Source organism: Saccostrea cucullata, unplaced genomic scaffold (assembly GCF_032062105.1).
Source record: "Saccostrea cucullata isolate Sc308-1 unplaced genomic scaffold, CSIRO_AGI_Scuc_v1 ctg2316, whole genome shotgun sequence".
In the NCBI taxonomy this organism is placed as follows: Eukaryota; Metazoa; Mollusca; class Bivalvia; order Ostreida; family Ostreidae; genus Saccostrea; species Saccostrea cuccullata.
In genome coordinates, this window is record NW_026939927.1 from 14373 (window position 1) to 38562 (window position 24190).

The 24190-nt window shown below is 33.7% G+C and overlaps 1 protein-coding gene across 1 annotated transcript in view; it reads left to right on the forward strand.

Annotated features, from left to right (window-relative positions):
* The first annotated feature begins 9217 nt into the window (after positions 1 to 9217).
* LOC134254305 (uncharacterized) overlaps positions 9218 to 24190 on the forward strand; it is a 28853-nt gene continuing 13880 nt past the window's right edge. Inside the window, exons 1-5 of the mRNA XM_062736831.1 lie at positions 9218 to 10075; positions 12281 to 12451; positions 13206 to 13664; positions 13889 to 14137; positions 19456 to 19986. Of these exons, the coding sequence (XP_062592815.1) occupies positions 9232 to 10075; positions 12281 to 12451; positions 13206 to 13664; positions 13889 to 14137; positions 19456 to 19986 (2254 nt within the window). The 5' untranslated portion in view covers positions 9218 to 9231. The remainder of the gene's footprint in view (positions 10076 to 12280; positions 12452 to 13205; positions 13665 to 13888; positions 14138 to 19455; positions 19987 to 24190) is intronic.

The window sequence follows — 24190 nt, forward strand, 5'->3', positions numbered from 1 at the left end:
GATAATTTTGCAAATTTCTAATGACCAACAGTTGTCAATGATATCAAATAGCCTGGACTTTAATTCATCATTGGGAATGATTGTTAATACTGTATATTGTTACACAATATTCTTTATGTTTTTCCTTCGCCAGAGTCAATATCTTAGGGAGAAGTAAAGAAAGAGGCTTGGTTGAACATTTACTTGAGCCTGCAATGTATGTATGTTTTAAGGTTTTGATGAAATTTCGGAATCCGAATGTGGTAGTTTAAATTCATTTTGTTTCGTCAGGATATTAAAAATATTCAAAACTGACATATGGTGTTGAAGATTTTTTTTTCCTTAGAAAGGGAACTATGTGTATAAATTAACACTTTTAGAATTAAACACAAGCTCTTCTAAATTACAATATATATAAAGTGCCTTACAAACGTAGACAATGTTTTACCTGCTTTGTCGACAGAGACCAGTTTGCACTGATCATATAATCTATCTAACTGTGTTTTCGCCTTAAAAATATTAAATACCGAAGGATATATGGCCTTTATATTGCCCCCTCAGTCTTTTGATTCGTGATTCTAACATGGATCTGATACATTAAATCCATTGTGATAAAGTGACAACGTCTTCATTTTAATATCCAGCCAATTGCTTGGCGTAATCTTTATATAAGAATCCATCATATTTATGAAACTCCGACGCCAGTTAAAGGATCGGGGTTTCCTATATTTAAGACAATTCTGACATTCTATCCTTTTGATCGTGTGTTGGTTTGAAAAAAAAATATTCCTACCAAAAATACTGATAAGATTGATTAATTGATTGTATATTGTTTAACGTCCCTCTCGAGAATTTTTCACTCATATGGAGACGTCACCGTATGTCGGTGAAGGGCTTCAAATTTTGACCTTTACTCGGAACTAAGGGCCATTGAGCAGTGAGGGATCTTTATCTTGCCAGCGCCTGCCGCTGACATGGGGCCTCGGTTTTTAAGGTCTCATCCGAAGGACCCGCAACTTTCACTTCAAAGTGCCGAGCACATGGCGAAGGAACAGTTGCTACCCATTTTAACGACTAGGTCAGTCGCGGCAGAGATACGAACTCACGACCTCCTGATCATGGAGCGAGCTCTCAACGGACTGAGCTACCGTGAACGGTTACTAATAAGACATTTCACAAGTCATTTTGTAAAGTTTTAATTTGCATTTTTACGATATTTGGAGGAAATTCAACTTTCAGCAAGTTATCGTAGATTTGATTTAACGCCGTCTGAAATTGAAAGTGATAAAATTTAATAAACAAGACATTTGGCGATATACTTGAATAAGTGGATTTTGATTTCCGCCAAAATCGCTAAATAGAATACACCGCTAAATGTAATACGTTAACAGTATGGTGAAATGCTTCCAAGTTGAACTTCAGTAGGCGTTCATTGAGCAATTCAACATGTTCATCGAACTTATAGCGGTTGTTGCACAGGACCTCGATTTAAAGGTCTTACCTGAAAGACCAGTAACTTTAATTTCAGTCAAGAGTGCTTGACAAAGGAACACCTCCAATGTATTTTTCATCGTTAAGGTCAGCCGTGCCGGGGGATCAAATTCATGAATTCCGATAAAGGATCGTGCGTTCTACTGAATGAGCTTCACTGAAATAATTATTATATTTGGTAAGGTGAAATCATTGAATATGTCTTTGAACAAGTAGGAATATTTAAAAGAATATAAAAAGAAAGAAGGGCGAGATAAATATATAAAGAACACTAGTTTTTCTGAAACGCTAGGAATTCTGTGTTAGGTTACAAGGGTTGCCTGTATCATTTCAAAGTTACCTGTTGTTAGAATTTACTGATCCGCATAAATAAACAACACCATTTGAATCTGCTTCAGATTATTTTTCGGGTTATTTCGACTTGTTAGATAGAGCGATGATTTGTTGATAAATGAAATTGTATGCTATAAACTTGTAGCAGAGATATGAAGAAGTAAATGGATGATCGTTGACTCAAATATATTTTTGTCGAATGATTCGCTGAGGAGGACAATATTGCCATTTTATTTCATACAATTCTTAATGACTGACTAGGAACCCTTCCCATGGAGACATTACCTTGAAACCCCCAAAAGTTGGTGAGTATATTAAATTCAGGAAGTAATAAAAATTTGCCATGTCATATAAAACATTTTTTTTTAATTATATTCAAAGGAGCCTAATTAGATTGAAAACTTGTCCAGTAAAATCTCATATATAGCAAACAATGTTAGATAATTAACTTAACTAAATATAGTAAATTGATTCATATTTTGAATAATTTTTGTTAGTAAATGTGTTGTGATTTTTATGCATGTACTTCGATAACAGGATGTGCATTCACGTATTTATGTATACATTTTATGGAAATTATACCAAAAAGGAAGGGGCGTGGATGTTTTTATTTAATGTCAATTTGTTTCCATTCTTACAGCAGAAATATTATCTTCCGATAGTAAGGGTTGCTAAAGGGTCTATTTAATTTTTTAAGAATGTAAGAAGTCAAAAAATGCATCGAGTTTTAGAGTCGTTTTCATGTACAAAGAATACAAAGGTTAAATACGCAGCTCTCTTTCTATGTCAAGGCAAGACGAAATACTGTTTTCAACAAAACGAATTGAAAGACATTTTATGAGAAAACACATTAGTAACTGATATAGTATGTAAATCAAGAGGATGTCAAAACCATACAATTTTTTTGTGTGAATTATGTTTAAAGCTACAAAAAGAAAACCAAAATTCAGTAATCTCTTATAATTTTTTCCTGTTTTATTACAAAATTTCGTATTTCGAAAAATGCGTGGAGCACTCTTACTTATGCAGCAATGAACTTTCATCGCCTGCATACGGTCTTTATATATCTCAGTTGATTCGATACGCAAGAGCATGCTCCTCTTTGTATGAACAAAATCTAAAACAAGGTATATTATTGACAAACAAATTGATGAAAGAGAGATATCAGCAATCTCGTTTAAAGTCATCATTTCGTAAGTTCTGTGGCTGAAACAATGACCTTGTCAGCAAATACAATTTATCATTGAGTCAGGGCTGACTGACAATTTTTCATACTTCATGTAGTTGTTTATCCATTGTTAACACACTGAATTGACAACGGATTTTGTCGTTATTTCCCAATCATGACAAGGAGCACACGGCGGGTGGGACCGGTTAGCAGGGGATGCTCACGCCTCCATGCTACATGCTCCCACCTCTGATGTTAAAGAAATATGTGTTTGCTCTGCTCTCATTTTGTATTGTTTTATAGACTTTGATAGATGTTTTTTTTTTTAGTTATTTTTATAAATATCATACAGTACATTGTTTTCAAATAGTTTTTAACAGCAGACATAGTTTTAAATATTTAAAATCTCAAAATTGATAAAATTTTATACATAATAGCAGAGACGCAAACATCTGTGATCATTTTGTAAATTATATAAATATAATTTATTTGTATATCTAATTTTAGTACAATGAAATCAAACAATGACATCAAATTAAATCAAAGCATTTTACAGACTGACATTTCGTATGTTTCTCTTGATATTTGATGTACTTCCATTTAGATTTGTATTTTTGACTCTTGTTGCAGCAGAAAGTTATTTAAAAAAAATAACAAAGTCCATCAATCTTTGTAGGTTATTACTAAAGATCAACTGCTTGTTAGGAGAAAATAAGGCACAATCTTCTCTAAAATATCTTAAAAGTTTTGAATTCTGTCTCGGGTTACAGAAATATTGTTGCCTTTTCATCTTTATATGATCGTTTTTGGTAGAATGCACTGTAGAATATAATTTTAAGACGCCAACTGAAACTGCACCATTTCATCTTTTTCAAATTTTTGTGCCTAGCCCAAAATAAATAATCGGTTAGATTACAATAGTGTGACAATCTATGCCTGAATAGTTGAGGAAGTGCATATGTAATGTAATGTAATTGACACCACTAAGGTCTATAAAGAGGATAAAATGCAAATAAACGGTTTGTTACTAAAAATTAATTTGAGGGGTAAAAATGAGACATAAAAAGTTATTTCAATGTGGAAAGTTACTGAACACGCTGTGCAGAAAAGATGACATTGTGATATTGTGTAAGTGTCAAAAACAAGGCTCACTAGTATCCAATGACAGATTTTCAAAACTTTTTCCACTGACTAACAAACAAAAAATGATGCAAGTAGAACATTGAATTATTTCGACAGATATGAACTTCTTGACAATAAGGTACTTAAGACTAAATGTGGAGAGTTAAGATATGCTTTACCTAAAAATAATCTCCAGAAAAAAGAAACACTCTATACAAGGTAATTGGAGTTTGTTTTGACGTTACTCATTAAACAAACTGACCATGTTTTATTTTTTTAACTACTATTTGAATGAAAATACGTTTAAACTTATGCATACACTGTACAATGTTTGTTTAACGCAGATTACATTTTTAGGTGTTAATGGTTTTAGTTTTAATAGAGAGAAAAACATACAAATATACAAATTTCCCTTTTTTTAATACATAAATGATTCATCTACAGGTACTAACTTTATTGTGCATTTATTCTTTGAGGTAATCATTTCGTTTAAAGTAATGCTTATAAATTGTAAAAATTATAAAAATATGAGTCGTACTCATATGTTTTATGAATTTCTTGACTTCTAGTGGCAGAAAATTTTAAGGTATTTCCATCCTCACTTGTTCTGAAAAAAAAAAATTAATTTAAATCCATACCCATTCGATTGATGTTTTTTGGAAGAATAGGTGTAACGATAAACATTGTTAAGTAAAATAATTTAAAAGATGAATATTTTTTTTAAATTATTCAATCTTTAAACAAAGAGGTGACAATGACAATTACTCCTTCTCCTGTACCTGAATCTTCATTCAGTCACGTTCTTTATTGAGATTGTGGCAACAAATATTTTCCATGTTAGTTTTAATTTAAAAGTTAAGAAGGAAATATTCTAGAACTTTCAGAAGTTTTTGATAATATACATTTTTTGAAATAAATGGTAAATTTAAACTATATCACCTGAAAATTAATAAAGACTTTGTACTTTGAACTATAGAAATTGTGCTGGTGAATAGACTTTGCAATAAAAAAATTCAAGTTAGGAGATAATATTGTATCGGTTTTGATCAATTACCACTAGTTCACACGTACGTTTCTAACAAGATATGCATATGTTACTATTATGTGTATATGAATAACAAAAGTTCTGAATCGTGTTTAATATAAAAATAAAATAGACATTTTTTTTTATTGAGTTAAATGTTGACAGACGTTTTTCATACTTCGTTTTAGTCCATTATTTATACACTGAATTGACGACGATTTTTTTTCTATCATTTCCAAATCATGGCAATGAACACACGGCGGGTCAGCTGGGGATGCTCACTCCTTCATGACACCTGATCCCACCTCTGATATTTCATTATATTTGCTCTGTTCCTATTTTGTATTGTTTTATGGACTTTGATATTGAATGCTGTTCGTTATCTCCATATCCCTCTTCACAAAAATATCAATGACCTGTAAAGTAGTTTAACAAAATCACTTCTGAATATCCCTCCCTCAGATTCCAAGGGCTTCTTATCATGTACTTTTTATAAAAGAAATGTCGTCCTTGTCAAGGAGATCAACAATGGTTAAAACTGGGCAAAAAATAAGACAGTTTTGATAAATACAGGTAATTGTTCATAACATGTTCAGATCAGTACTGAAATTTAATATTAGAATAAACTTTCAGAAGAAACCGATGACTCATACATTCACCTGTTCATCTTAAGATGAATTTAAATTACTGAATTAATGTGACCGCTTTTCTGGTCCCACAGGATATAACAAATGCTTTGGGACAATTGTTTGAATGTTATTCTTTTACGCCAAGTCGGTGTTATATTTCATCTACATTCCGATGGTTACGCATTATTAAGAAGAACACTTCACTGCTTGTACATATTTTAATGACTTTTGACTACCATTTCGTTCTCGTCATTTTCCTGAAAATTATGCTGTTCTAAAAATATTATAACCATGTACATTTATTGATGTTTTTTTTTTTAAATCGTCTGATTTTTTGTATCAAATTTTATTATAGTGACTTTGATATGTTTTTAATTTTCGTACATTTATTTTATTTTCGTAAACAAACATATTTTTTTTTTATAAAAGTGGGGACAAAAACATTTTGTGTCTTAAATCATGTAGAAAATTTATTTTTAAAAGTTTACACTAAGAGTAGCGGCGAGAATAACATGAATGATAAAATACGAGTCTCATTTTTAAAGGATAGAACTTCTTTGTTAAAAAACGAGAATTGTCTGTCTCATTTTTAGGTTACCGTCAGGTAGAATTCACTGATCCGTTTAAATAGGAGGTGCAATTTGCCTTTATTTAGATCATAGTTGTGCTGTTGTAACTTTGGTAGACAGAACTTTAGTTTGTAATATAATATCCTGTGTGCGCTTAAACGACGTGGCTCAGATTTGAAGAAAGGAAACAAATGATCTTAAACTAAAAGTGAATTTTGTGAAAGATTTGCTGAGGACGATATTTATATCTCATGTCATGCAAATCTGACTGAAAATAAATAAGTAAATCCTCTTGTTGAAAGACAATTTCCTAAATCATTCATAAGATTGTTACTTTGATAAATCCAGGCGGTTAAAAATTCCAATGTAGCATAATCAGATATAAAATTATTTTTATATAGTTTTTTCATATAAACATTCATGCATGTAATCAACAAAATTAGATGATTGATTTTTATGGTTTAACGCTCAATTGGCAATATTACAGCCATTGATAACTGATTCATGTATTGAAAGTATCTTTTGTGCATGTACGTTAATTGGCGTGCATATACAAGGGTTGATCCAAAAGTAATGTCACAACTTTGATAAAATTACTATAAATCGACGTAAAGCAACAAAATTAAACATGATGAAAGCTTTACTTATTTCAAATTAGACCTGAAATATTAAAAGGAATATGGTGTATACTTGTCAAAATATCGGATTTTAAACAATGCGCGTTCATGGTAGTCGCTGCACCTAAATATAACGTCATATGACGGATACACACCGTCATACTTTTAAGCATTTCCCTTTCGTTTCATTCAAGAATATTTGTGATTCGTAAATACGTTCACTAATTCCACTTTCTTTAAGAATACTTGGTACCATTATTCACTCACTCTTTTCATAATTAAGGCATCTGTCAAAATGTTTTGAACAGAAGGATAAGACAAACTTAAAAATTCACATGTCACTCTATACGTCTGTCTTTTTTTTTTGACAACGTCAGATACCATTGAACGTTTTCGTCCGATCTCTATCTCTCAGTTTTCTTGTCCTCTGCTGATCATTCGGTGACCAATCATCCGCCCAAAATTGCTGAAACCATCCATTTAGATATATATCTTATTTACATTCTTTATTCTGTAAGTCTGATTGATGTCGCTAGTGATGATTCCCATATTTTGAAGCAAAACATGCATAACAACTCATCAAGCCTTTTTCCCCATTTCGACAATCCCTTTGTTTAAATCAAAAGAGTAAAAAACAAAGTTTATGATCACAAATACCAATGCCGTCAGTTACTTTTCAATTTTGGCGGGGCCAAAACGGCCGACCAAAGTTTAACATAGAAATATATAGGAAAATTCTTTAAAAATCTTTTTCTCAAGAATGACAAAGCCATAATTCATCATATTTATATGGAAGCATGCTCAGGTAGTGTAGATTCAAGTTAGTTTAAATCATGACCCCCGGGGGTAGGGCGGGCCAAAATGGCCGACCAAAGTTTTACATAGAAATATATAGGAAAATTCTTTAAAAAATCTTCTTCTCAAGAATGACGAAGCCATAATTCATCATATTTATATGGAAGCATGTTCAGGTAGTGTAGATTCAAGTTTATTCAAATCATGACCCCCGGGGGTAGGGCGGGGCCAAAATGGCTGACCAAGTTTTTCATAGAAATATATAGGAAAATTCTTTTAAAATCTTCTTCTCAAGAATGACAAAGCCATAATTCATCATACGTGTATATATATGGAAGCATGCTCAAGTAGTGTAGATTCAAGCTTGTTTAAATCATGACACCCAGGGGTAGGGCGGGGCCAAAAGGGCGGGGCCAAAATGGCCGACCAAAATTTTTTAAAGATATATATAGGAAAATTCTTCAAAAATCATTTTCTAAAAAATAGCAAATCCATGATTGGTCATGGGACTACTTTTGGATTTAAACTTTACAATAAAAAGCCATTTTCTACTTTTTCCTACCCTTAGTGCTCAGGTGAGCGATGTGGCCCATGGGCCTCTTGTTGTTTCTCAGGCCAAAATTTTCAAAATTCAATGTTAAGAAGGCATAAGGAAGGAATAATGTCCTTGGGCCTCTAAGAGATAATACAAGACTTGTGAAATATCAAAATGAAAATGAAATAAAGTAAATTAATTGAATACATGTTTCTTTAGAATGATAAATAAAAATGCTTTTTTTCTTTTTACCAAGACATAAAGACACAAACCAAGAGGAATAGAAACCTTGCCGTTGTTACAAGACACAAGACATCAGTGTGGTAAACATTTCTCTGTTACTTTGTATAACGGTGTACCAACACACTGTAGATTATACATATCTATACAGTGTGATACATCATCACAAATATCTACATTTAATGCTGCACATTGTTGTTACTTTATAAATGGATATTTGAATTAAAAGAAAAGTTTTTTAAAACTGTAATATATTTATTTAAAGTAAAGGTTATTAAGATTTTATGCAATTTGTAAATTTGGATATAAAGTTTATTTATAAAGAAGTGGAACTATTTGAAGTCAAGTTTACATTTAAAATATTTTGCATTTCATGCACTGTAGAAGAATTTTGAATGACTGCTCTATTTCTTTTTTGAAGTTTTAATTTTTAAATATTGATTTTAAAACAGACTTCACTGTGAGTACAATGACCCTGCTATACAAAGAAAAGAAAGAATTCAGCACTAAGTATCAAGGTATTTATTGTGTGCTTTAAGTTCTAAAAATCAAAACTTTAATATAAATACATGTTATTCACTGAGTACATTGTAAATAGAAAGATTTAACTGATGAAGATAATTCTGTTACAATGTTGTAATTTACATAGAGATCTCCCTGACTGAGGAAATCCACACGGAAGTCTGTTATAAAAAATCAGGATAAAGAAATAGACTTCTGCTGTCAATAATGTATAGAGGACTGTACCAGAAATCTGTCACCGTGTATGGTGTTAGGGAGGGTCATCACATTTCCCGTGTGTCTACAAACCGGGTCTGGATCAATGATAGTTATGGCAATCTTATACTGACAAACACAAAAGGTGAAGAACTAGATCGCGTGACAGTTATAGGTAGTGATGTATGGGGAGGACACACTGTGGACTCTAACGGTGATCTAATCTATATAGAAAGTGAATTAAACATCAGTAAACTGTCTACAGAGAACAAAGAAAAGACTACGATAATACAGTACAACACATCACCATGGAGACCAGAGAGTGTCTACAGCTCCCCCTCCACTGGAGACCTGCTGGTCGGGATGTCTTACTACACTAATAATACATATACAGGCAAGGTAGTGCGGTATAACTCCACAGGAGAAAACATCCAGACCATACAGCACGACAACAACACAGGTCAGGGACTGTATGGTGTACCTATGTACATCACAGAGAACCGCAATGGAGATGTTATTGTGTCTGACTGGGACCGTCATGCTGTAGTGGTGACAGATCATTACGGTAAATACCAATTCTCCTACAGAGGTCCTCCATCAGGATCAGAACTACGGCCACATGGAATCTGTACTGACGCGCTGTCACACATCCTGGTGTGTGATTTGGTCACGCGGTCAGTACAGATGTTAGATAGTGAGGGTCACTATCTGACAGAGATAAAGACATCACAGCACGGGATAGACAGTCCACGGGGCCTGAGTTATGATGATAAAACTCACCTACTGTGGGTAGGGGCACAGGGCAACAACAACACAGTCAACCTATACAGAGTGGTAGATACAGACTCTCTGACTGGTAAGTAATAATGTAGTCTGTTTTATTGTATTGTATAATTATAATACCAATACTAAATAACCGATTATAATAGAGAGGTCATTTAAAAATAACTTTACATGAATGTATTCAAGTGTTTATTTACAAATGTAATAGAAATGATTGCTTATTGTATAAACAACAAATATAAGCTGACTACAAATATAATAAATAGATTAAAAAGAAATAATAAATTTACATCAAGTCTGTAATGAATTGTAAGATGTTGTGTGTCACTCTTCAGTCACTGATTCATACATATATATACTGAATCTTATGTCTAACTTTTCTGTAATTTTTTATCAGAAACATCTTACTGTACATTCATTCATCTATATATTTGTTTGACAGATAGGTTTTGAATTATAGATATACATACCATATACTGTCTTTGGGGTAATAATCAACTTTTGAGTTTGTGTGAAGTTTTGTTCGATAAATACATTTGGTGTAGTATGATCTGTTTTGAAAAATAGCAAATAGAAAAAGAATTTTTTAAATTTTTTACAAAGTCCTTTATAATGTATTCAATTTAAGTTACTGTAATTCTACATTCAGAACACATGACAATTTGTACTAATGTTGACAGTTAGATATAGACATCATTGACATTAACACAGCTCTGTCTAGGAATGTTGTGTATTTCTGTAGCAGGTGTTCAGTAAATCTACACTGTGTACTTGGGTGACATTTTTTGTATGAGAGACTTCTATATGTCTAATGAAATATGGAGATCCGAGATAACCAACATTATTCAAGCTTCAAGTCCATACTGATGCTTAAGATTCATTTCATTTTAATGAAGAAAAAAAATTATTTCTTAGACACTATAGAATAAGCATGAATGCAACTGCATTGAATAACTTTAGTAACTTGCTAATGAAAGGGAGACAATTCAATTTTGTACTTGAAGGTAAAGAAAAAAATTAAGTTACCTCCCTTTTCATTATAAAAGTTTTAAAACAATTCCTGTTAAAAACAACTTAATCTCCTGCTTTGTTTCAAAAAAGTTGATCCATGAAACTAAAAGTATAATTTCATTATCACTACCTGTATCAAATGTAAGTACAAGATATGGTAAAGGAGGAAATACTTGTATATTTATCATTACATTTATTTTGTCAATTTGTAACCCTATGTATCCCAACCACATGAATTTTAGAGACTGGAAGCCCTTAGATGATAACGCACTGAAAATGTTTTCATTTTTACCCTGTTATAAGCATTGGAGGTCACTGACAGAAATATGTAGGGTTGATTTCTGTGGTTTACACTGTCACTGAACTAAGTGTAGATGCTTAGAGAAGGGGGGGGGGGGGTAATATATTATATGGCTGTACTATTTCAAGTTATGTCAGTATTTTCTCATTACTGCGAACTCATATGACCTATTTTAATTTATGAGAAAATTTTTGGATTGTTTTCATTTATAATTTACATTGGATCCATTGTCCAACCACATATATGTTTGTATTCAGTGAATTTTCAGTGGAGTTAAGCCTTTGGAAGGCATATTATAACTCTGCACAAAGGTCATGTGAGTATAGCTAAGGTCATCAGTACTTAGCAAAAGACATTTTGATGCAAATTGTGTTGATTATGAAAGTTTTATGGACAGGCAATTCAACATTGATTGGTCAACTATGTGATTATTTAAAATGTCATCATTTGATCTGAGGTGATTTGAGACCCAAGGAACATTACGTTAGCAAGTTAAAGAACATCATCTTGTAGTCATACTAAAAGCACCCCTATGAAAAAATACATATTTTGAAGTAGAAAATCAAATAATTGTGGAGGATGCATTTATCATTGATAGCAGTCATCAATGACATTTAATCCCTTATGATATTTTTGTATTGTTATAATGATGATAATATTGGAAACAAGAAATCCCCATACATAATCATTTGAGATCATAAATCAACAATGTTTTATCAGAACAAAATTTTCTCTATTAGTATTCATTGGCATAATGAAAATCACAAATGGTTTTTCTAATGAATGTATAAATATCAAGATTTGATTATAAAATTTTTTAGACTCAAAACATTTTAACTACTCCAATATCATAAATATTTGATTTAGGAGTACCAAAAATGACATTGTTTTGTGAAGATTAATCAGGATTTTTTAAAAGTATTTACAATATATATTATATAAGACTTCTTTTTTTATTTTCAACAGGAGTCCCGCTGGAGAAGATCAAATGTAGAAAACATCCCAGAATTCCCCTGGACCAGTTCTGTACCCTGTGTGGTGTTCCCTTGTGTGTGGAGTGTACCAGCTCTGAGGATCACAGCAGACATCAACTTACAGATATAGAGACATTGTTTGACAACATTCATAGGACAGAGGGTAATAGTTTAATTATTTTTTTAAACATTTTATGTTTCTAGCATGTGGAATATGTTTTAAATATTTGATCCAATTCTGCTTCAATTGTCAATAAATCATTTATAACAATGGCCTATATTTACCCAATCCAAACACACAAGAGATAATCTTCTGTACGAAGTTTGTAGACTATCTATTTACTTGTAATTGGATGTCTTGTTGTCTGTAGGTTTGTCTTTATCCAATTATTGGGAGTTATATAAAATCGCCTTGTCTTTTTATCTGTCAAGTTGTCGATTGGTTTGTCTGTCATGTCAAGCCCAAAACTACATAATCGGAAAACACGAAACTGAAAGCTAGCATATACTGGGTACATTGATGATGTGTGTCGACCTTTACGCAAGGTCACTTTAGCAAGTTCAAGGCCACAAATCACCTCAATCAAATTCTTGAATGAAGTGTATTAACCATAGTATACATTCATTTAATGTGATGAAGGGCTTTACTAATTTACACAATTTTTACATCTGAAGGAATTTTTGTACAAAGGCTTAACTATGTTATCTGGATATCCCTGACACACATACATGCCCTTTCAGAAACATTTGAATCAATGTAAGGAGACCTGTTCTTGGTATAAAGCTGATAACAATTTATGGGAAAATTACTCCATTCTGTATAACAATTTTAATAGCTGGTGATGTTAATACATTCAAGGTGTTTTCCGAGCTTGTTTATATATATATATATATGTATATATTTCTTTATTTTGTAGATGGAGATACACTATTGATGTGCCTTCTTATTTCCAATTCCTACAAAATAAACATGAAAGAAGGAAACTGGATGACTAAATATAATGCTGTTGCCAACATTTTTAATTCCAAGGAAGTCACAAAGCCTTTTGCTCCTACAGATTTAGAAAAATACAAACCAATTCTAAAACTCAATGAATCAGAGATCAGTTTTTCCACTGAGCTCTTCAAGTACAGTAGTTTTCTGAAATTCTCAAAGCGTTCTGCATTGATCTTTACTGATATTTTCTTGACTTGGGCAGACAAAGAAAACATTGCTGAGTACTGTAGATCATGGAATTATCAGAGAGGAGAGGATGAAGTTTGCTGTTGGTTACTGCCAGAAAAAAATGAAGAGTTTTTAAAAAGACTTGGACAAGATATTTTCATGCACCCAACAATGGTGGACCAGTCATTCCATGAAGCTGTATTTAGAAAATGTAGGTCTACATTCAAGGAATTTTCAGAATTGTTTACTTAATATTTAATGACAAATGTTTAGGGTTTTGGCAGATTTTTGTTTTATTAATGATATTTATTTAGTAATTATTAATTGAGACAAAGAATGTGAATATATTTCTTTTTAAGTTTGTACATGTATGTAATATATTTTGACTATTTTTCTTTAAGTTAGTATTATAATGCCTCAATGTTTGACTCTTAGTCGGTGTACCTATTCAGATAATAATGAGGGGAGACAAATCTGTAAAAAATTTCATCGAAAATCTGAAGAAAGGAAAGACCATGATGTACCACGCCTCTGGAATGATAATAGGATGTGCTGGTAGTGGTAAAACAACATTACTACAGAGACTGAAGGGCATCGATCTGAAAGAAATAATGGAAAATACCAACTCAACCAGAGGAGTTGATATCCACACAGATGTCTTTGAAGTTACAGATAGCCTCCATGGTATGGTTTATTGTTTGTTATGCCCCCCTTCGAAGAAGGGAGGGCATTATTATGCCCCCCTTCGAAGAAGGGAGGGCATATTGCTTTGCTGCTGTCTGTCGGTCGGTCTGTCGGTCCGTCTGTCCGTCGGTCCACTTAGTTTCCGTTCATTTTCTTCAAAACCGTTACACATACTTGAATAAAATTTGGTATACAGATATATCACATGAATATCTAGGTCGAGTTCTGTTTAGGGTATGATCGCACCTTTTTTGACAGAGTTATGCCCCTTGGACTTAGAAAAAAATCAATTATTTGCCGTTTCCTTTCATTTTCTTTGCAACCGTTGTACATATTGAAATGAAATCTGGTATACAGATATATCAAATAAATATCAAGGTCGAGTTCTGTTTTGGGTACGATCGCACCATCTTTGACAGTTATGCCCCTTGGACTTAGAAAAAATTCAATTATTTGCCATTTCCATTTATTTTCTTTGCAACCGTTATACATATTGAAATGAAATTTGGTATACAGATATATCAAATAAATATCTAGGTCGAGTTCTGTTTTGGGTACAATCGCATAATTTTTGACAGAGTTATACCCCTTGGACTTGGAAAAATTCCAATTTGGGGGAAGGGGGGCATAAGTGTTTTACAAACATCTCTTGTTTTCATTGATCCTGTGTTAAATTGATACTTATATAATAGCATTGTGCTTAGCATTCAGATTGCCTTAATTGTAGTCAGTGTTTGACACATAGTGCACGAGCCAGAGGCAAGTGCACTATGTGTTAAAAGCTGACTACAGTTTAAGCAAAGTACATGCTAAACTTAACATGAGCCCAAGGCTCAATTTATTTTTTAGCTCACCTGAGCCGGAGGCTCAAGTGTGCTTTTCTGATCAAAATTTTATCCGTTGTCTGTCGTCGTTGTCATCTTTGTCGTAAACTTTTCACATTTTCATCTTCTTCTCAAGAACCACAGGGCCAATTTCAACCAAACTTTGCACAAAGTATCCTTGGGCTTGGGTGAAGGGGAATCAAGTTTGTTCAAATGAAGGGCCACGCCCTTTTCCAAGGGGAGATAATAATGAATTAGGGAAAAATTAATGACATTTTCAGCTCACCTGAGTCAAAGGCTCAAGTGAGCTTTTCTGATCAAAATTTTTCCGTTGTATGTCGTTGTCGTCATTGTCGTTGTCATCGTCGTTGTTGTTACAGTCAGGGGCATGATGGAATCAAGTTATTTTCTAAAATAACTTGTTTATATTACTTCATTTGTCAGTTACTAAATAAAAAAGTAACTCATTTGAGTTAATGCTTAAAAAGAAGAACACCTATTAGTTTAGCAAAAAACATTAATATTTTGGGATTGCTGCTGATTTAAAATAATTTAAGGCTAAAGAAAATTGTAAATATATGTACTTCTTTTAATAGACTCAACAAACTTAATATCTTATGAGCAGATATGATGAAATTAGGAAAATAACATGATAGTTTTCAAGGAAAAATAATTCCATTTCATTAACATTTCAGAGGTCAATTACACATCTTCCGCCAATTTTGCCAATATTGAGACTAATTTTCCTATAATCTTTGGATATTACTGTGCAATCTCTATGTCTTGCATTTTTTGTGCAAAGCTGTAGATTTTTGTGCAAGAGTTTTAAAGTGAGGTGGGTTAAGGATGAAATAATTGAAATAAGTTATAATTTGTTGGATTTCAATGTGTTAAATGTTAAAGATAGATTACTTTTACCGTCAGAAACCATCTACCAGTACTTAATAACCCAAGCACAGCATGACTAAATCCTTTCAGATGCCAGTAGGTTTACAATAATGAGTAGTAAAGTATCAATAACAGGATTAAGTTACTGAAGAAAAGCATAATCCTGGGAAGATAACCCAAAATGTTGACATTTAATAACTGAAACAAATTATTTCAAAAATAACTTGTTTCCATGATGCCCTTGATTGTTAACTTTTCACATTTTCAACTTCTTCTCAAGAACCACTGGGCCAATTTCAACCAAACTTGGCACAAAGTATTCTTAGGTAAAGGGGATTCAAGTTTGTTCAAGTGAAGGGCCACGCCCTTATTCAAGAGGAGATAATTAAGAAATAATGAAAATTTGATGGTATGTTTTAAGAATCTTCTTCTCAAGAACTACTGGGCCAAGAAAGATGAAACACTTTTTTCGACATATCCGATGTCGAGATACCGAAGTTTACCTGTATTTATATGGAATCATCCTAAGGTAGTGTAGATTCTAGTTCAAATCATAAACCCCTCGGGGGTTAAAATTCAAGCCCCCCCCCCCCACCCCCAACCATCACCTCAGTAAACTTTCAGTTCTGATCTGATATGTGCTTTTTCCTAGCCGATGTGCTCAGGTGAGCGCTGTGGCCCCTGGGCCTCTTGTTAAGTCACCTGAGTAAGGTCAGGAAAGACGAAACTCATGTGGAATCATCCTCAGGTAGTGTAGATTCAAGTATGTTCAAATCATGACCCCAAGGGCTAGGGCGAGACCAAAATGGCCGACCAAAGTTTTACATAGGAATATATACCGGGTAGGAAAAATTTTAAAAAATCCTCTTCTCAAGAACCACTGGGTAAGGAAAGATGAAACTCACGTGGAATCATTGTCAGGTAGTGTAGATTCAAGTTTGTTCAAATCATGACCCCCCCCCCCCCCCCCCCATCGGCTAGGGTGGGGCCACAATGGCCGACCCAAGTTTTACATAGGAATATATTAGAAAAATCTTTAAAAATCTTCTTCTCAAGAACCATTAAGACAGAAAAGATGAAACTCATGTTGAATTATCTTCAGGTAGTGTAGATTCAAGTTTGTTCAAATCATGACCCCTGGGGCTAGGGTGGGGCCAAAATGGCCGACCGAAGTTTTACATAGGGATATATTGGGAAACCTTTTAGAATCATCTTTTCAAGTACTTCAAAGCCATGATTAGTGGTATTTATATGGAATCATCCTAAGGTAGAGTAGATTCTACTTCAAATCATGAACCCTTGGGGGGTTAAAATTCAAGCCCCCCCTCCCCCCAGCATCACCTCAGTAAACTTTCAGTTCTGATCTGATATGTGCTTTTTCCTAGCCGATGTGCTCAGGTGAGCGCTGTGGTCCCTGGGCCTCTTGTTAAAAAATTTTCTCAAGAACCACTAGGCCAGGAAAGGTGAAACTCATGTGGAATCATCCTCAGGTAGTGTAGATTCAAGTGTGTTCAAATCATGATCCCCGGGGTAGGGTAGGGCAACAATGGCTGATCAAAGTTTTACATAGGAATATATATAAAGGAAATCTTTTAAAATCTTCTTCTCAAGTACTTTAAAGCCATGATTTGTGATAATTATATGGAATCATCCTCTTTAGTGTACACATGTAGGTTTTAGTTTGTTCAAATCATAACCCCCAGGGATAGGGTTGGACCACAATGGGGTATCAAAGTTTTACATAGAAAAGTAAAGGAAAAAAATCCCAAGAATAGAAAAACTATGTTTAGTCATATTGAAATGTAAGCATCCACATGTATTGAAGATTTAAATTTGTTCAAATCATGACCCTTTGGAGGGTAGGACCCCCCCCCCCCACACACATACACCTCTCTTTAGGTCACCTGAGTAACTGAGGTGACCTATTGCTATACGTTTTAGTCCGTCGTCGTGAGTCGGGCGTCGTGTGTTGTGCGTCGTGTGTCGTGTGTTAACATTTGAACATTTTCATCTTCTTCTCTGAAACCACTGAACCAATTTCAACCAAATTTAGTATACAGCATCTATGGGTGGAGAGGAACAAAAATTGTGAATTTCATGGTCCCCGCTCCCCAGGGGCCTGAGGGGTGGGGCCAAAACCACTAAAATGATTGCAATCTTTAAAAATCTTCTTCTTTACTCCTGGACATCAAGCAGGCAATCTGTTGGCATGAATGTAATGTGCATTGAGTCCTCTACCAAAATTGTGAAATTCATGGCCCCAGGGTCTGGGGTTCTAGTGCTAGGGCGGGGCTCCATAGATTATATAGTGAAAATGCAATATTTCTTTGAAAATCTTCTTCTCTGCTCCTGGGTATTAAATAAACTAACTAAGCACATAGTTATTATGAGCAAGAGTGCCTCTTCCAAAATTGTGAATTTTATGGCCCCAGGGTCAGGGGTTCTGGTGTTAGGGCGGGGCTCTATTGATTATATAGTGAAAATGCATTTATTCTTTGAAAATCTTCTTCACTGCTTCTGGGTATTAAATAAACTTACTAAGTACATAGTAATGATGAGCAAGAGCACCTCTTCCAGATTTGTGAATTTTATGGCCCCAGGGTCAGGGGTTCTGGTGTTAGGGCGGGGCTCTATTGATTATATAGTGAAAATGCATTAATTCTTTGAAAATCTTCTTCTCTGCTTCTGGGTATTAAATAAACTAACTAAGCACATAGTTATGATGAGCAAGAGTGCCTCTTCCAAAATTGTGAATTTTATGGCCCCAGGATTAGGGGTTCTGGTGTTAGGGCGTGGCTCTATTGATTATATACTCAGTAGTAAAAATAAATTCTTTGAAAATATTTTCCTTTGCTTCTGGGTTTTATGCCAATATATTTATGATGAAAAAAGGTGCATCTAGCAAAGTGTTTTTTTTTATGCCCCCAGGGTCAGAGGGGGGGGGGTACATAGTCTGAAAATAAATTAATGCTTTGAAATCTGCTCTTCAGTTTTAATCAACCATTTTATGATAAATTTGTAAAATTTTGAATATGTGGCCCATTGGTCACTGGTTCCTTTAGGGTGAGGTGCACAACTGGGTATAAAGTGGAAGTGCATTTTCTCTTTGTTACTCTGATATACCTCTGGGTATTAAGTAAATGGAGTAAACATGCTAAGTTAATAATTATGATAAGCAATGGTGCCTCTTTAAAAATTGTAAATTGTGAATTTCATGGCCTCTGGTTTAAAACACGAATCAAATTTGAAAGTTTGAAAGTTGTTACACAATACTCAGGTGACCTATAAGGCCCGTGGGCCTCTTGTTTCAGTTCTGATCTGATTTTCCTAGCCAGGTTATTCTCAACAGCTCAGGTGAGCGATGTGGCCCCTGGGCCTCTTGTTCTTATTTTGATGAATGATTTTGCCATGGTAACTAAAATTGAAAATACTGTGAAATTTTATTAAAAGCTAATTCTACAGTTGCAGTCTTATTGCAATGTATTGCCACAAAGAGACTTAATCAAAGATCATCAAGTCCCAACTGCTACTTTTTTCCCTTCATTATATTAAGTACAAACAGTAGACCTTCAGTCTCAACAGATACTTCTGTATTTTTTTTCGCAGTTAATTTTTCAAGTCAACAAAAACACTTCAAACTTAGACTTGATAAAAAAGATCTGAAACAGAGCGTTTCTGAACATAAATCAGAGAATGCAGCTGATTATGGGATAACGCAGGAAAAGGTGGAACGAGTTGATGAAGAGGGCAATACGATTGAAGCATCAAACAGAAGCCAGATATCACATGTAGATACCAATGTTAGCATGACTCAAACTGCCTCATCTAATGAACAACGCGGGGCAAAGTCATCAAATGTAGCAGAAGTTGTGAGGGAAAGCAAAGATATTCCTCATAGTTCAGAAATTTCTGGAAATTTGCAAATTGGTGCAGAAGACATTTCAGAAGATCGAGATAAAAAAATAACCATGACTGACTTTGCAGGACAGTGTTCATATTATGCCTCACACCAGATTTTTCTGAGTCCCCGGGCATTCTTCATTCTGGTGCTGAATATGGAGAAGAAGTTTGATGATAAGGTTGGAGAAGAAGTGTGTTGTCAGGAAGGCTCCATTTACGGGGGATGGACAAACAGAGGTTGTATACTATGAAATATGTATTTTTAGCTCTTCTGAGCCAAAGACTCAAAGAACTAATGCTATGGCCATTTGTGCGGTGTGGGTAAACTTTTTAGAATATGGGCCATAACTCAAGAACCCCTTGGCCAATCAGTACCAACTTTGTCCCAGAGTATCCTTGGCCCAAGGGCTACCATTTGTACTAAAATAAAGGTTGGGACCCTTAAACAAGGGGAGATAATCAGGAAAATAGAACCAAAAGTACTGGTTGCTAAAAAATCTTCTTCTCCATAACCACTGGGCAGATTTTCACCAAACTTACATACAAAGATCAGAATATGTCATAGATTAATATTTGCACGGGGAATTACCCTGGGGCAAAGAGCGTGGTCTCAAGTTCACTTCAAAGTTGACCTAAATTTACAATTAATACAAACGTGTATAATTTGCTTACTATAAGGACCAGGATCATCAAATCTTGTAAGTTGATGCATCTTGCGACTTCACATCATGTAACAGACCCTAAACCGTGCTACTACACCTCAGAAACAAACGTACCGTTCCGTACAGAAAGCGTACCGTACCGTGCACAAAGCGTACTGTACAAGATCGTTTTTGCCGTAAGTATGCATTCATATCTACAGTACATATCAGATGCGTGAATTTAATAATGAATTATTTTGTAAGAATTTTAAAATATATATAAACTGTCAAATTTAAAAAAAAAGATCCGTATTAGACTCTCACATTAATTCTTTTGAGATTCTTACATGTACTATAGGCGAATTATTGGTGCAGTTATACTTGCACTGAAAATCTGTAGTCATGTAAAATATGGATTAAAATATTACATGCGGTAAACATGAAGATTTCTACTGAACAGACAAAGATGATAATCTTACTTATAAAACTGTGATCAACTTTCACGCTGCATACAAAAATCGCCAGCCGAATTTCTTGCAAATAAAATGTGCAAACTGCAGTATAAATATTACTTCATTCTGAAATACATCTTATGAAAAATGAAAAAAAAATTGCGAAAAATGAAAATGTTATAAGGTTTGTTACACGGTACCCCCCATTCCCTTTCTAGAAAGCAATACAAATTATCTGGTTAAAAGTTCTTTAGAAGTCTGCAAAATGGTACGTTGTTAATTTAAAAAAAAATCATAATCAACAGGAAACATTTTTATTAGTGTCTGAAAAAAGATAATTTACTAAATAAAATGAAATTTAATATATTATATTTAATATATATATATATTTGTAAAAAAAATCTTCAGAAAAGGGTTGCTTATGCATAAGATGTAATGAATAAAACTATGGGAGAAGTTAAAACCATTTGAGAAAGAATTTTAGGCATCAAGTAAATTTTTGAACAATGTCTACACATTCACCTAACACAGATTTAAAAAATGAGGACATATTGAAAGACTTTTAAAGAATTGATTTATTAAAATATATTTTGACCAACATCACAAAATTTATATAACTGGCCCAAACTGGCAGATGATGAAATAAGCAATTGAATGTTCTACTTTCCTATTTGTAAGCATTATTTGTAAGCATTATGTGTCCAGTGGTAAGGAGCCTATTAGAATAGCATAAAAAAAGAATGTACAAATGTTAATAATTGATTTATCAAAAAAAAGTTTTAATTTCCTTCTCCTTCAGGACATTTTTATTCTCATGTTCATAACTAAACCTAAAAATAAAAAATGCTGGACTCACAATGAAGAAAGGGGCCTCTTTCAAAATAGATAATTTCAGGGCCGCTGGGTCAGGGGTACCAGGGGGTACTTTAACTAAAAATAAATTAATGCTTTAAAATCTGCCCTTTGATAAGCAATGGTGCCTCTTCAATATTTGTGAATTTCATGGCTTTTGGATTAAAAAACGAACCAAATACAATCACTGGAAAGTTGTTACATGATACTCAGTTGACCTATAAGGCCCGTGGGCCTCTTGTTTTTAGACGAGTGTGAACTATGAACTGAACTGACCATAAGAATGTTTCAAATCACAGAAGAAATTCTTCCTGCGTAAACAGACTTTCAGGGTCACCTAGCGTCATGCCATTTTGATTGACAGGTGATGCACGAGGATTTCATGCTTGCAGCATGCATGTACAAAGAACGGATTATTCATTGCACAATAGTTGTAAATACATGTAGGTTATGGTAGACTGATTAATTGTGACTTTGGCGATGTAAATAAAACGAAGAATGAGAATAAATACAGTTATTTTTTTTTACAGATAATGTTTGCATCTCTCTCTCTCTCTCACGACATTGTTTTTACAGACTTTACAAGAACAGAATAACTTAATAAAATAAAGAAAAACTTCTAAAAATAATTACTTAATACACTGAAAGAATTATTGAAAACATAAATACTTGTCTGTGAAAAGAATGTTTTTGTTACGAGAAAGCGCTCGGAAGTTATTCTATTAATTTCGTGTGTCTGCTGCTGATTTTTGTATTTATTCTGTTTACTGATATTTCTCTTCTGAAGCAAACGTTTTAGCGATTGATCTACAATTAAAAAAAATTACATATCTGATTACAAGGAATAAAAATGAAGCAGGAATGGTCATATTTATTTCTATAGATCAATGAATTACAAATAATTTATATACATGTATGTGCATATAGCGTTATATGTATAAAATAAGTATATACCCGGTATATATTAATTCCTTTTAATTATGTTACAACTTTATTTTAAAGTGAAAAATATTTCCTTGATTTTTTTTTTCATTTTTAAAATGAAGGTTCAGCATACGTAAAAAAGAAGCACGGAAATACTTACGAGTTCTATATATATTAATACATATCTAAACATATGCCAAAGACATCGGTGGGATGATGTTTTTTCTTCCTTTCATTTTTTTTTTCATTTTTCCTCCATCACCGCTGTAGTGTTAATTGTTTAAACTGAAACCGAGAAATTAATTTGTTAATAGCTGAAATATAATTATATACGTGCATTGAGTACTTCAAAAGTCATTAAAAAAAATAAATTTTTAGCAACCAATCAAGAATTAAAGCTAATAGGCTCCGCCCACGTCATTTGCATACTGTTTCTCAAAGCGTACCGTTCACAAAACGAACCGTTCCGTGCAAGAAACGAAACGTACCGTCAACAAAGCGAACCGTTACGTGCACAAAGCGTACCGTTCCGTGCACAAAGCGAACCGTTCCGTGCACAAACGTACCGTACCGTTCTCAAAACGAACCGTTCCATTCACAAAGCGTACCGTTCCGTGCACCAAGCATACCGAACCGTACCGTTCTAGTGGTGTAGTAGCACAGTTTAGGGTCTGTAGCTCAAAAGTAGGTCACCGTGACCTACTTTTTAAATTTTGCGGGGATTTGTTTTCTAATTGATTTGAAGGCATATTTTGGACACTTTAAGGCTTATGATCATCAAACTTTGTCAGTTGATGCACCTTGGGTCCTCTAACAATGTCAACTTAAAAGTAGGTCACCATGATCTACTTTTTGAACTCTATGACTGATCCTTTTAAAAACATTAAATCCCATTATTTCAGACAATGGGAGGTTTAGAATCATCAAATCTTGTAATTTGATGCATCTTGGGACCTTAAAACATATTTTTGAAAAAGTAGGTCACTGTGACCTACTTTTTGAATTTTACTGACATTTGTTTTTAAATTGTTTAAAATGCATATTTTGATTACTTTCAGACCTGCGATCATCAAACTTGGTCAGTAGATGCATCTTGGGTCTTTGGAAAATGTCGACCAAAATTTAGGTCACGATGACCTACTTTCGACATTTCATGGCTATATTTAAGTATCTTAGATAGTTCATCAAAATTTGTGAGTGGATGTATATTTAGTTTTCGGAGAGTGACAACCAAAAAGTAGGTCAAGGTGACCTACTTTTGACATTTTATGGCTTTATCTTCGGTACTTATTGGCTTAGAATCATCAAATTTTGTGAGTTGATGCATCTTTGGTTTTCGGGGTGTGACGACCAAAAATTAGGTCATGGTGACCTACTTTTGACATTTTATGGCTTTATTTAAATATCTCTGTTACTTATTGGCCTAGAATCATCAAACTTTGTGTGTTAATGCATCTTTGGTTTTCGGAGTGCGAGGAACAAAAATTAGGTCATGGTGACCTACTTTTGACATTTTGTTGCTATAATTATGTATCTCCGGTACTTATTGACCTAAAATCACATACTTTGTCA